The sequence below is a fragment of the Loxodonta africana genome, chromosome 9 (assembly GCF_030014295.1).
Source record: "Loxodonta africana isolate mLoxAfr1 chromosome 9, mLoxAfr1.hap2, whole genome shotgun sequence".
Classification (NCBI taxonomy): domain Eukaryota; kingdom Metazoa; phylum Chordata; class Mammalia; order Proboscidea; family Elephantidae; genus Loxodonta; species Loxodonta africana.
The window spans coordinates 51,597,528-51,610,970 of NC_087350.1; the positions used below are offsets into that span (position 1 = coordinate 51,597,528).

General features: G+C 35.7%; 1 protein-coding gene across 25 annotated transcripts in view; it reads left to right on the forward strand.

Annotated features, from left to right (window-relative positions):
- The window catches only part of DENND1A (DENN domain containing 1A), a 566,188-nt gene that overhangs the window by 150,311 nt on the left and 402,434 nt on the right, over positions 1-13,443 (forward strand). For 15 of the 25 annotated variants that reach the window (XR_010323028.1, XR_010323031.1, XR_010323027.1 and 12 more), the window contains 2 exons: positions 9,819-9,868; positions 12,188-12,247. The exons of 5 other annotated variants lie outside the window; for them this stretch is intronic. Coding sequence is in view for 14 of the 20 variants with exons in the window: in XM_064291468.1 (XP_064147538.1) it covers positions 9,819-9,868; positions 12,188-12,247 (110 nt within the window). In the remaining 6 variants the exon portion in view is untranslated. Of the gene's footprint in view, positions 1-2,581; positions 2,778-9,818; positions 9,869-12,187; positions 12,248-13,443 lie in introns of all 25 variants that reach the window. 5 more of the 25 variants (XM_064291455.1, XM_064291457.1, XM_064291459.1 and 2 more) reach the window with 2 other exon arrangements.

Consider the following 13,443-nt stretch of genomic DNA (forward strand, 5'->3'; position numbering starts at 1 on the left):
AAGCCCTTCTATGTTCAAGTGAGTGAATGGCGAGTAGAGCACCAGAAGAAGCTTTCTTCTCTTTAATATTACTTTGTAAAATATCATAAAGAAAGCAATCCTCAAACCGAAGAGCTGTCAACAATACAGAGGGTGTGAATCCCTGTCTCAGACATCTCCACATATGACCATTAAAACAAACCCCTGGACTTTATCTGTGGAAGTGGACTGTTAATATAAGAAGGAATTGTTTCTGTGAAGAGCCGTGCCACAAGACAGCTGTGAATTCTGGGTGGTAGAAGTATGTTTTATTTTTAATTATTTGGGTTTTTAAACATTTTTTAGAGTTTGCAGGAAAAAGAAAAAGTGAGTTCTCTTGTTCGTATGCAGTAAGTAATTGGCCACTTAACAACAATCCTGTGTAAATTGTTGGATGTGTAGAGAACCAACAGGATTGGCATTGCCATTTTACGTTGTAGAAATTTCTTAATTTGAGTTTTTGTGTGTTTGTGACTTTGTTTGGGCTCTACTGTGTGATCAGGCTCTTTAACACTTTAGAGCAAGGATTGGGAAACTATAGCCAGCTGGCCAAGTCCTGTCCGGGCCTGTTTTTGTTATGGCCTGTGAGGTAAAAACCTAAGATGGTTTTTACTGTTTTAAATGGTTGTAAAAAGTAAAGAAGAATATGCCACAGAGATGTAAGTGGCCTGCAAAGCTTTAAATATTTACTCTCTGGCCCTTTACAGAAATAGTTTGCTAACTTCTTCTTTAGATTATAAATTGTACGTGAAATGAACCAAAAAATTCAGAGGAAAAGCTCACATCTATGACTGCAATTCCAGAATGTCTTGAGTGTTTTGGGGCTTTTCTTTTAAATAGTGACTTAACCTGTTGAATAATAGGAATACCACTGGTGCTATGTGAACTTGTCAAGTTCTGTGATTTGGGTTTGGTCGTGTGGTCAGAGTTAAGGGAACTTCTATACTGTGTGGAATAGTTCTGGAAAATGTTTAAACCTATTCCAGTACCGTTGTTGTGTTTAGTTTATCCCAAGCAGCCTCGGTAAACATTGCCATCTATGTGCTGGAGCAAGATAGAAAACTAAAATAAAACATAGATGTGGGATTGAATCATTTCCTTTGCTTGTATTTTGCTGGCTCTCTGAAGAGACTTTTTTCCTAGGTATGAAAGATGAAAATCCTTGAGTATTAGATTTTAGAAAACTGTTTGAAATGTATGATTTCATAGTGTTTTATATCGCCTGCATTCTGTCTTCATAATGAGATGTCATTGGTCTGATCTCTGTGTATAAATTTCCTCAGTTCTTGAATCCAACCCTCCTTATACATTTCTATCAGAATCTGTAAGTTTGTGGGAAATAAAACTTGACTTGAAACAGTTCTGTAATTGGAGACGATTGTTTAGTGAGACCCTGTCTAATCATTTGTTAACAAATTCTTTCTCAGTAGCAGATTTGATATGTACATTTTCATCTTCATATTCTGCTCACAGTGTTTGTTGACGCTGCCTAACATCCCTTGCCACTGGATAAATAAAGCCTATTTCCTTTTCAACATTTTAAGCTATTATACCCATACAAGAGCTAATAAGCACAGGATTAGGAATATTACCAAACGATGATCCTGTCTATCAGAAGAAGCTGGGAACCTTGATTAATATGCCTTGTTAACTGATGATTTCAGTTCCATACTGGTAGTGCTAGAAGAATTTGTATGAACCAAGCAGTACAGATTCCTTATTTTAGCACTAAGACTTACAAAGGCTTCTTTTAGCAGCCTTTAATTTTGTACTTATGTATGTGACATAGCCTGTGGCTGTGATAGCTACTGTGAATCTGCAGTTGTTTGGGGATGAAAGGAGGAGGCAGCTGGAAACTCGGTAGCTACATCTAGCTGTCTACCTAGAGAAGGCCTTGATTTCAAGTTTATCTAAACAAGCTCGACTAATCCCAACTATCTAGGGGGATCCACTGTCAAAACAAGCAGCGTGGCCCTGAGGCAAACACAGCTATACAGAAATGAAGGCTGGGGCTTCCAATACTCTGATGACTGCATACTGGAGGCTTTTTTCCCCCCTGAAAGAGGGTAAGAGAGGTATAATTTGCATAATGCCTTTTCATTGGAAACTTTTGGAAAGCTGACAGACCTCCAGCTTATAGATTTGTAGCCACAATACAGAGTCTATAGGAGAATCCTTGAATGACCTAACCATATTGAAAGAAAATATAAAAGCGTCCAAGTATAGCCAAGTGAGAGAGGAAAAGAGGCTGATGCATTGTCTAACATCTGCTGTACTTCTCGTTAGTTTTGTTCTTTGCTATTCTGTGTGGACTTTGGAGAAGCCTAAGACAGCCTAACATGAATCCTATAATCTTCCTTCTGAATATTTATGTAGTGTGCCAGCTTCTAAGCTGTCCTTTGCATTTTCATACTTCCCCCTCATTTTCATGCTCTCAAATGAGGCCAACATTTCAAAAGCTAAATAAATGTTTGTGAATGTTTATAAAAGATTTGCATAAATTTGTCCTTGTCTGACAAAGATCACTTTTTTCTTATGCCAGTTCTGAAATTTTTTTTTTAAGGTTTTGGTACTTGTCTGGACAACAAAGTCCTGCACCGCAGAACAATGATTGCTGATTAAGTGAGGATGCAATTGTGACTGAATAGGCTTTCAAGATACTGGGTGAAAAGGCCTATCAGCTGAAGGCTGAATTACAGAATTTAGACAATGTTGTCAGAAGTACATATTTAATCTATTTTTTGGAACCGTATCATTAGGTAAGACAAAGAGTTCTTTACAAGTTAAATGAAAAGTATAGCCACCCATGGTTTTAAAAATTTTCCTGTATAAATTTTAATAATTAGAATGCTTCAATAATGCAGAATATCACTTTTCTTTTCTGTGGTTGAACATATTTAAAAATAATTTTTAGACCTTTAGACAATTTTTGGAAATGGTGAGTCTACCAGTGTACGTGTTAATATGGTTTACTGGGGTGGCAATCAGAGGGAATTTACCAGGCAGCCTTTTAAAGCATCTGAATGTACAGTCATACCTTGAGAAAATATAAACTATGTGAAATATGTGTTAAGGCTTAATTATAGGTCTCACACACACACACACACACACACACACACACACACACACACACACAGCTCAGATACTTGTGCTGCCGACGTGTGTGCTAAATTCATTTATTTTTTAAAATTAGAATGGATTTTGTGGGGTGGCAGGGGATGTTGTGGGTAAGGTGCTAATTTAGTTCAGAGATATTTGAAGATTGGCAGGAGAGAGAGGTAACCGGCAGTTCTGTTAGTCCTTTGGTTGTGTTGGTTTAGAGGTTTAAGTTGTCATTAAGGCACAAACTAGAGCCACTTCTCTGACACAGTTTTTATCACATCTGCTAGGCTTATGTCCCAAGAGGAGATGTGGAGAGTAGTGAATTCAGCATGGGCCCATTACCGACTGCTTTTTCACGTGTTGTAAAAGGAGTGAGACCTCAGGGAGGCTTGGAGCCTCCTCCCGTGTAATGTACAAGTCAGATTTGAAGGACTGGTGGCAGGAAAGCTTTGGCCTTGGGGTGTGAATTCTAAGAAATAGAGGCACAATTAAGTTTAGAAAATTCAAGGACTTTGAGCTTCATAATGAAAGATTTTTTTCTAGACTAATGTGAGCAGAAAAGTTGCCCATCTGTGCACATTTTTGTGTGCATTTAAAATATTTAAAAGCTGACGGATTTTAATATGCTTACAAAATAGCATTTCTATCAGTGCTCTTTTTTTTTGTTTTGTTTTGAAGTATCTTCCTGAGGGCAAGTTGCTTCTTCAGTGAAATCATGTTTGCAGTTTTACTGTTGGGACCTTATTCCTTTGGTATGTGCTGACTTGTGTCCTCACTTCCCCCATCTTACTTCCCCCAACCTTTCTTCCTTTTAGAAATATTGATAACGTAAGTGTTCAGATTACATACAGGATTTAAAATGTTTAAGGAAATGAACCAGGCAAAATCTTGGAATAATATTAAGTCCAAGAAATTACATCACTGATGCCACCAAATACTGATTATAAGAGATTGTAACCAAATCATTTGTGTGTTTTAAAAGTATTTAAAACAAGTGTTAGGAATTTTATTGGTGTTTAACATTGACCTCATAAATATAGCTCTCTCATTTTCAACTCCTTTACCCTGAGGTTTAAAGCTCATAAAAGGAAATCTTGGAATAAAGGATGTTTTACACTATTGTAATTTGGGAACAATTTTGTTTTAAGTAATATTTTGAAGAAAGAGAAGGATGAAATAATTAAAAAGAATTTAAAAAATTTTTATAAGATTCAGTATTTTTATTTCAGACTTCAAAGGCCATCGCGATTTAGACTTAACAGTAGTTCTAGGGGTGGCTTCTCTGCAGTTGTAAGCATTCCAGTCCTTACTTAATGTCCTTGATAGTTTAGATATAAAGTTTATATGATACAAGTTTGGGGCAGTTCTACTCTGTCCTATAGGGTCTCTCTGAGTCGGAATCGACTTGACGGCAATGGGTTTTTTTTTTAATGATAAAGTTTATGGAGTATGACAAATTTCCATATTATAAAAAAAACATTTTTTTTAATGTTATCTTTGAATTACAACATTGACTTATTATACACATTAGCATAATTATAACATATACATGACTCGATAGTAATAAAAGTTTACCAAAAAATAAACTAGAGGTAAATATTGAAAGGTACAAAAGAAAGGAAGCCGACTCTGTAGCATTTGGACAGTGTTGTTAGAAATTTGACCCGGCTTTTATGTTCTGGTGTTGAAAGGCCTTTCAAAGCTTTTTATTCAAAGCTTCTTTTTCTCACTGAAAAAAAAATTAAAAATTGGTTGTAGGTATAATACAGATCTTGGATTTAGTTTGACATTTATAGTGAAGGAGAAAAATTGTATTTCCTGCTTTCATGTTGAGGAAACTCCTGATCAATATTCTTAAACTTGGTGTTAATTAAGTGTCCAAGAAGTTTTTTACCATTATGTTTCACCCCTCTTGATCATAGCATTTAAAATCTGTTAGCTTTCAGGGGGAGTTCCTGGTTTTAACTTAAAATGGCTTAAAGTAGAAATTTTGTTTGCTTTTTGTATGTTTGGATTCTGTATGTGTTCTGTTTTTAACTTTCAACTTGAGTTTTAAGATCATCAGTCAAAGGCTTTTCTTTCAAGTCAGTTGCGCTGATCCAAATTGCAGGACTCAGGGAGTCAGTATTTCCCTCATGCTATCAAAAAAAAAATTTGAACACAGAAATGGAGTGTTTCAGGAATTTGAGCTCCCCTGATCTTTTCATCGCACATCTACATTTTGAAATTAATAAATTTAGGTATAAGGAACTCAGGAAGTGTTCTCCCAGCATCACCTCTTACCTCCTTCACTCTCTTTCTGGACAAAGTTAAATAATCTGTGATATTTATTGCAGACTGTTGTATCAGCTTTCAGCAAGCCACAGTGTGGCTGATTGTACCTTTACACATTTTAAATACATTCATTTTATTCAGACTGTCTCTTTATTGAAATGTTTCTGGTACACATCTCCCCCCTTTTGAGCTATTGAGAATGTGCTTCATCTCCCAACATTCTCTAACCCCAGTGGACACTGTAATCAGCCAGTGCTTTTGTCTTTCAGATGGCATTTATTTGTGGATGTGTATGTCTGTGTCTGCCTGTCAGTTGTTTTCATCTGCCAAATACAGCTAATTTTTGTTCATCGGTTTCAATGAAGCAACGAAAAGAAAGTATTTGACATCTGAACTGATGGCCATTGCAGGATCTTTGCTCCTCACCCTATGCATCCCAAATCCAGGGTGAATTGGTTTTGCCTTCTCTTTATTAACAATTCCGGTTAACTCTATTGAATTTAGTTTTCAAAGTTTTGCTTCCAGCTAGTATTCTATAATGGATAAATTATAAATTTAAAACTTTACCAGGCTTTTAAGAGAATGGCTCAGTCTGAGCAGAACATAGTCTATCTACTTTCCTCACATTGGAGTAAGTTTCCTGATGGGCCTTCTGACCAATGAAAATTCAAATTGGATGAAATGAATTCAGAATAGACTGAGATGAATCTTAAGTTCATTTCTAAATTTCTTTTGCAAGTGAATCCAGTGATGTGTGCTAATTTCATATTTTTGGTTCGTACTCTGAGACTTGGTATCTCCTTGTGGCTATTGTAGATGTTGTTGCTTTTTGCCACACTGTGTAATCTGCTGTTTAATATACACATAATTGAAAGGTTGGTGCAGCATTTCCTTCCTGCCCTCTCTGCTGTTATTTCTTCCCACATGAACTGTTGTATATTATGTTAAGAAGAAAAGCCGTTTTGGAAATTGCCTATTTCATAAATTGTCTGGTGACACAAAGGGGTTGAATGCTGTATTCTTGTCTCATTTATTTTGAAAACTTTGCTACTGAACTCACCTTAATCAATGAGCTCAGTGCTGTCTCCGATAAGTTATATGTTGGATATATTGATTGGAAGAGATTTTAGAAAACCCGTCTGGGGTTTATAATGTCAGCAGTGTTTTGATTATGAAAAGAGTTAGAACCTGGGGACATGGAACCAGGTGGCGAATGTCCTAAAGCCAGTGGCGACATGGTGGACTGGTTCCCTCCTGGGATCTAGTTCATGCCCTGCACTTTAACTGTGGTGACTGGCTACTATAGATTCAGTTTTTTGCTCATTAAAATGTTAAAAAATCAAACTGTACATAAAAAGATTTGTGAAAATATAAACTTGGGAATTGATCTGGAGAACTGGCATGCAATCCTCCCCACCCCCAGCCTTAGCAATGAGGTCATTTACATTTCATCAGCTGTGCTCCCTCCCAAAGATCCGATTTATGTCACAGTAGTTGAGGTTGTACTGAGGCTGGTTGAAAGAGCTTGTGTAGGCAAGAGAAAGGAGGGATAGAACGGGAGAATTACCATCTACAAAGAAAGTCCCTTAGCCAAAACACAGGTTCTAGAGAGAAAAAAGAGTTGGTAGCTGGTTCGTGACTGTGTTCCTAATAAAGTTAATAATGAAAGATTGTAGGATACTCTGCCGTAAGTATAATGCACAAGATATATTTAAATCAGGGATTTAAAGCCCATATCTCTCTTAAGAGAGTGGTGTTTTTCATATTCAAGCAATTGTGTTTTTCCTTAGAAAAAGAAGCTAAGGTAGTTGGATGTTTATATATAAGGAAAACGTCAGTATTATGAAAATTGATATATTTTAGCAGTCATTAGTTACAAAAAATGTTGCTTGTTTTTCCCTCCTTCTTTCTGTCCTAACCTTCTTTGACTAAGAAGTAGACATTTCAGTTCTGATTGAGATAATGTATGAATATGCCTGACACAGAGTAGATGCTCATTTTTGTCTTCTCCTCTGACAGCACACCACCATCTTGTTTGACTTAAATTGAAATATCAAGCTTTTGTAGTATCACAGACATGAAGAAACATACTGTAATATACACACATGTGCCTACATTTGTCTATGAGTGTTCCCCCTCCCCTGTGCTTAATTAGCTTTATCACTGTTTTCTTGGGTAAAAAGGAAAACTCCTGGGAGGTGGGTTATACTCAGCCTGGATTGGGTATTTGTTATTTGTTCTAATATTATCTGACAGACAAGTTTAAGGTTGGTTGTTACTCTTGACATTAGAAAGTAGTAAGTAGTTTCTGTATTGTAGTGAGTAATAAGTTGGGCATATTAGGTTCCTCTGACTCTGCTGTAGAGCACAATGCTTTCTCATAGCCATAGGGGTCCTTTCTTTCAAAAATCTTTGAGGCCTTTTGCCAGTGAAACTCCAGCATAGAGTAGAGAAGCACTTTCTGCACCTGTAATTTTTGAGGGGTGAAGGATAACTGTCTTTGTAGCTGATGTTGGCAATGTCTGAACACTTGGTGCTGAGTTTTAAAGAATACTTCATACATATACTGAAGTTAAGAGATGCTTTGTGGTATTATTTGAAACTTGAGGTGGAAGGAAATTTGTAAGGAAATTTTGTGTGTTTTGTGATATAGGTTAGAGTGTATTTTATAACCAAAGCTGCAGACATTAAAATGGATGTTTTATATGATCTTTTTTTCCAATATTTACCTCATAATAACATTATGCATTGATAAATTATTCTTATTTTTCTGATTCTTGATTAGCTATTGCAGTTTATTTAACCACAATTAGTTTTAAAACTCTGTGTATGGACTTCAGAATGCCACACTGAAATTAATGTATCTATAATGCATCTTAGAATATGCTGACGTAATGTTTTCTTATCCAGTCTTTTTCATTTTTTTAGTTTCCTATTCATTTACTATTTGATGACACGCCGTAACAGTGCTATGATATACGTAGTACGAGACCAAGATGATATTAAAAAATAGGATATGCTCAATTGAATTATGTAGGCAGAACATGCTCTGGCAGAGCAAGTCAATGTGCTTTCTGCTTCATTGAGTGGGTCATTAGATTGATGTGGTTTATTTCTTGAATGATAGAACTGGTTTTAAAAATAAATGAAGCGAGAAGCATCAATTCAGTTAGCATTGATAATTCATTATTATTGGTTAGAAAACTGCTACATTTGTAAACTGATCTTTAATTTATCACTTGGTTTAGGATTTGCAGTGGGCAGGATTGTTTTAATTTGAACCAGTTTCCCAATGACTGAAAAATGTGTTCTTCATTTTGTCTTGAAGTTAGGATTTTAAATAGTTAGCAAGCAAATCAAATGCATGGAAGGAATACTTTTAAAAAATGTATACCGTTAATCTGTGAATTTATGACAAGCACCAACTGGGGTCTAACCAAGTCTGCAGTTCAGTAAAGCTAGAGAAAATTCTATGAAGTAAGTAATAATAAATTTTGTGTATGTGTTTCGCTGTGTGTATATATGCTGCATATGTGAAATGTGTCTGTTGGGAAAAGACACACACCCCTGTGTACTGTTTCTCAGGTACCAGTATTCTTCTCTTAACATAAGACAGTTGCCGTATATGAGTAAGTCTTTGAAATGTCACTGTACTTTTTGTACTTCCCACTATTCCTGAAAAATGTGCTTGGTTTTATGCGGCTACATATTTGTAAAAAGACATTTAAACTGATAGTCTGCTTTGGGTTTTAATAAATTACGAGCAGGTAAGTATATACAACAATGATAATGATACTTAACTAAATTAGTGCACTCTTAAATTATTACAGTTTAATTACAAAATAAATTTCTGCCAGGAATGGCAACTTCTTTATAAAGGGAATAAAGTTTTAAATTTTGAAAAGTTTAGTTGACAACATTCAGGGACAGTTTTCTTCAAACTGGCTTTCTATTGTGCTTGTGATTTGGCCTATTGATGTTGGGAAGTGTTGGCTAATCCCGGCCCCCTCCGTTCCTAGGTAACAGGCAAAAACGATGCCAGCAACAGCGGCCCTGCCAGGCCAAACCCATGTGGCTTGGTGTTATTCACTCTGATCCATATGGTCAGGCTGGAGATGGTCCCTGGAGGGGTGTTAACACTCAGCAACCCAACCGCCTCCCTCCCTTCAGAGCTTTCCTGCATGGCTCCTGCTGCTTGGCCATGTGTGATTCTTGATTAATTTTTCATTTTTAATGAAGTTTGATCATGTTTATTATTTCTCATGATTGACTGCCTGGTACTCCTCCCATGTAATTGATAAAGCCCATATTTCTTCATCTGTCTTCTCTTTCTTTAGGGTAAAGTTGCTAGATTGTGTGCTGTGGTTAATGTTAGATTTATTAGTCCCATTAGATGTATAAATTATCTCTCTTTCTCTCCACAGGAAGTTCTACAGACTTTGACCAAGTTTTGTTTCCCCTTCTATGTGGACAGGTAGTGTCAGATTTTCAAACTTTACTAGAAAAAAAGTGTCAATAAACCTGCTATAGAAAATAAAAACCATACCATTCTTAACATTCTGTCTGTTTAACCATGATTTAAAACACCTATGTGCCGAGGAGAGTTGCAGTATTCTCCTTTCCTGGGGATTTTATTGACATTATCAAAAAGTTTAAAGCTTAGAGCTTTGCATTGGTTAGTTTGTGAGCTGTATTTTAGATGACATTAAGTTTCTGATTTTGGTTATCAGACTCAAACCATGCTTAAGAAGGGTTGGTATTTAATCCAGTGCTATTCAATTTTTATTTAAATCTGAATATATTCTACTTAAACAAGTGATATTACCTGACTCCGTGGCTTTATAAATATTATGTAGATTTTTTTTTCTAGTCTTCAATTTAAGATCTAAATCCGCATAGGCATATCTTGTTTAAAGGTCCGCAGCTTTTTAAAATTTAAATGGTGTGTTGCTAAAGAATGTTTTGCATTTTGTTTAGGTGGCTAAGAATTGTATCTCTGGGGAAACCAGTATTTTCTATAGATTTGTAGACTAAAAAAATACAAAACCATGTAAACATTTCTTTAGTATTTACATTATGATAAACTGTTTCTTGGAGAGGTACAAATGTAAGGACTCTGAGATAATTAAAATAATCTGAGGGATTTTAAAAATATAAGCCACTGGTTAATGGTGACAGTTTTAGAAGGGCTTCTTTTTTTTTTTTTTTTTACTTTCTATAACTAACATTAATAAAATGACAAAAACCAATCATCTTTATTTTATTTTTTAAAAATGTCTACTGTGTTCTTCCTTACAGCTTAAGCATTTTTGTAATTCGTTGTCCACTTCATTATTGTTTCTTTTCAATGGTTTTTCAGTTTTCCTTTTAAAGGGGAATTGAACTATGAGACTACATATACATTCCATTTAAAAAATTCTACTTTTGATGACAGGGAGTTTAAAAAAAAAACACCATTTTAAGTAAAAAGTGCTGTAAATGTTCCAAGAAAGCTATAAAATGTGCCCATCTTCAGGAAGGGCTTTTCATGTGTTTTTATGTGCCTGAACAAGGCAGAGCCTGAAAAATTTTAGTGCCTTATAATGCATGTATGTAGCTATGCCACTTGAATCTTCTCTGTATTTGTGGTAACAGTGTCCTGGCTTATTTGACATAAATCTAAAAACAGTGTGAGCTGAGAATTGGTAGCCAAAGGAGTTAAAAAAGTACTGAAAAGCAAAAAGAGTACTAAAAAAGCAACTCTGGAATGTTGCCAGCCATTTATAATCACTGCTTTCCCTGGTTCTAACATGTTATTTTTAAGCCAATCAACCATTGTAGTATTTCCAGACTCAGGCTCTTTAGATCCTGGTACCAGGGATACTTCACTAGCAGGTTGATGCTCAGCATAGAATAGCTTTACCTTTAAGGGGGTCAGTCTTTGTAATGAGAGTCCTCTTGTCTCTTCTTTACCCTATTCCTTCTAAAAATAGCCAGGAAATAGGGTTTTGTTTAGAGATGTTTAATGCAAACTTCACATTTATATGTATGAATTAGTGATGCATGAAATCTCCTCCAGTCACTTATAAAATGTATTACAAATTATGGCAAGGGCATATTTATACAAATTAATAAAGCTGAAATGCTTTTTAAATGTGGTTAGGTGCTTAACAAAGAAAAATAAGGGAATACAGTTTTACATGACTTCTTGTTAGAGTGGTGATCTGTTTTGGATAGGTATCCCTTAATTGACTTGTAAACTAATATTAGAACAAATGCACAATGAGATTAATATCCTCCCTCCCCTACTCACCAAACACACCTCTACTTACCTACCTGTCTGAGTGATTACATTCTGAAATAGAAGAACAGCAGAGTCCTTAAGTGATAGTTCTAGAATCTTTTTTTTTTTTTTTTGGTCAACAATAATGTCTAATGCCTTTTTTCCTCTTAGAAAAATATTTTTCTTCCGAAATGTTTCTTTCCAAATTACCTTCCCCTATTTTTTTTTTTTTTTTAAGCACAACTCTTGTATTTTTTTCACAGAACGATCTGGGGACAGAAGTCTTCTTTCATGGATATATTTTAATCCTGACCATGTATAATAGCTCTTTCCTACATTGTATTGTATTACCCCTATGGGTGTTGATAACTTTTATCAATACAAAAAAATAGCCCTCTTTCTTTTGGGGACTATATTTTTTCTTCTGTTTCCTCACCTCTAACCTGACATACTTTAATGCAGAAAAGGTAATAACAATGAAGTTCAGTTTTAATAAATCCAAAGTTTTAATGTCATTTTTTTTTTTATTAGCTTGCAGTTAGCACTGTCAAATGGATTTGCCCTGATTCTGAGTCTCACAAAGCCCCCCAGGTGTGTTTATAATATTGTTTGACTTAGAAAATATGCCAGCATGGGAGATGAGTAGTGCCTCCAGGTGATTGTGTTCAAAACAGAAAGCTTCCTAACCTTTTCAGTATTTTTGCTTTTCTACCCCAAGGAACAGTAATACAACTTTCTGACATTTCTAGTCTACATCAAGAGTGGGATTTTCAGTCATCATCAAATCACTTGTTAACATTGACATCTTGCTGTCTCTTGTGTTGTTTTATGATTTTCTTCTTGAAACTAGGAGTTATGAAAAATAATAATGCTGGTAGCTCTTCAAAAGAAAGTGCTTCCTCATGTATTATCTCATTTTGTTCTCATATCATAAGAGATAAGAACAAGTGCCATTATCTTCAATTGAAAAAAAATCTAAGCTGCAGAGAAATTGTGACTTGCCCAATGTCTTCTCAGGTTCTTAGCACAACCCAGATGTCTATCTGTCAAACGAATATACTTTTCAGTAAAACACCTTGTGGAAAGACCAGTCATCAAGATAGAGAGGAAAGGAAGGGAATTAGTATTTGAGCTCATAATTGATTCTAGTCCCCACAACTCTAGGAAATAGATGGTGGTGCTATCTCTTTCAAAAACAAAAGAACAAATAAAGATTCAGAATATGTAACATTCTGTCGGGTTATGGAAAGGATATAGAAATGGTATCAGACTTGGATCCCTGCCCTCCATGTGTTTCCCAGCCTAGTTAGTAAAGACATACTACACATCATTTATCTGAAAGGATAGTGAGGTTAGGGAAGAATGAAATCAGAGAAAACTTCTTAGAGTAGGATGAGCCTTGTGTTGCTGTAAGTGTGGCAAGAAGCAGAAAAGTGGAAGGGAGAGGTAAGGGCAAACTAGAGGAGAAACCTTGAGTGAGCCTAGAGATTGTTCCAGTCAGAGCAGATGGAGCCTGTTGGGGAACAGAGGGATGTGTACCGTGATAATTTGGACTCTGGCTACAAGAGGCCTTGAAAATGTGTAGGAGCAAGACCACAGGATTTCAGAGCTGAAATTCATCTGGTTTAAGCATCCCATTTTACAGAAGGGAAACTGAGATCCATGTAGATGAAATGACTTGTTTATGATCACAACTCTGAAATTACAGAGCTGGGAAAGGACCAGATACTCTTAATCCTTATCAAGAGTTATTTCTCTGCTACAGTGCACTTGAAGCTCTTCAGGGA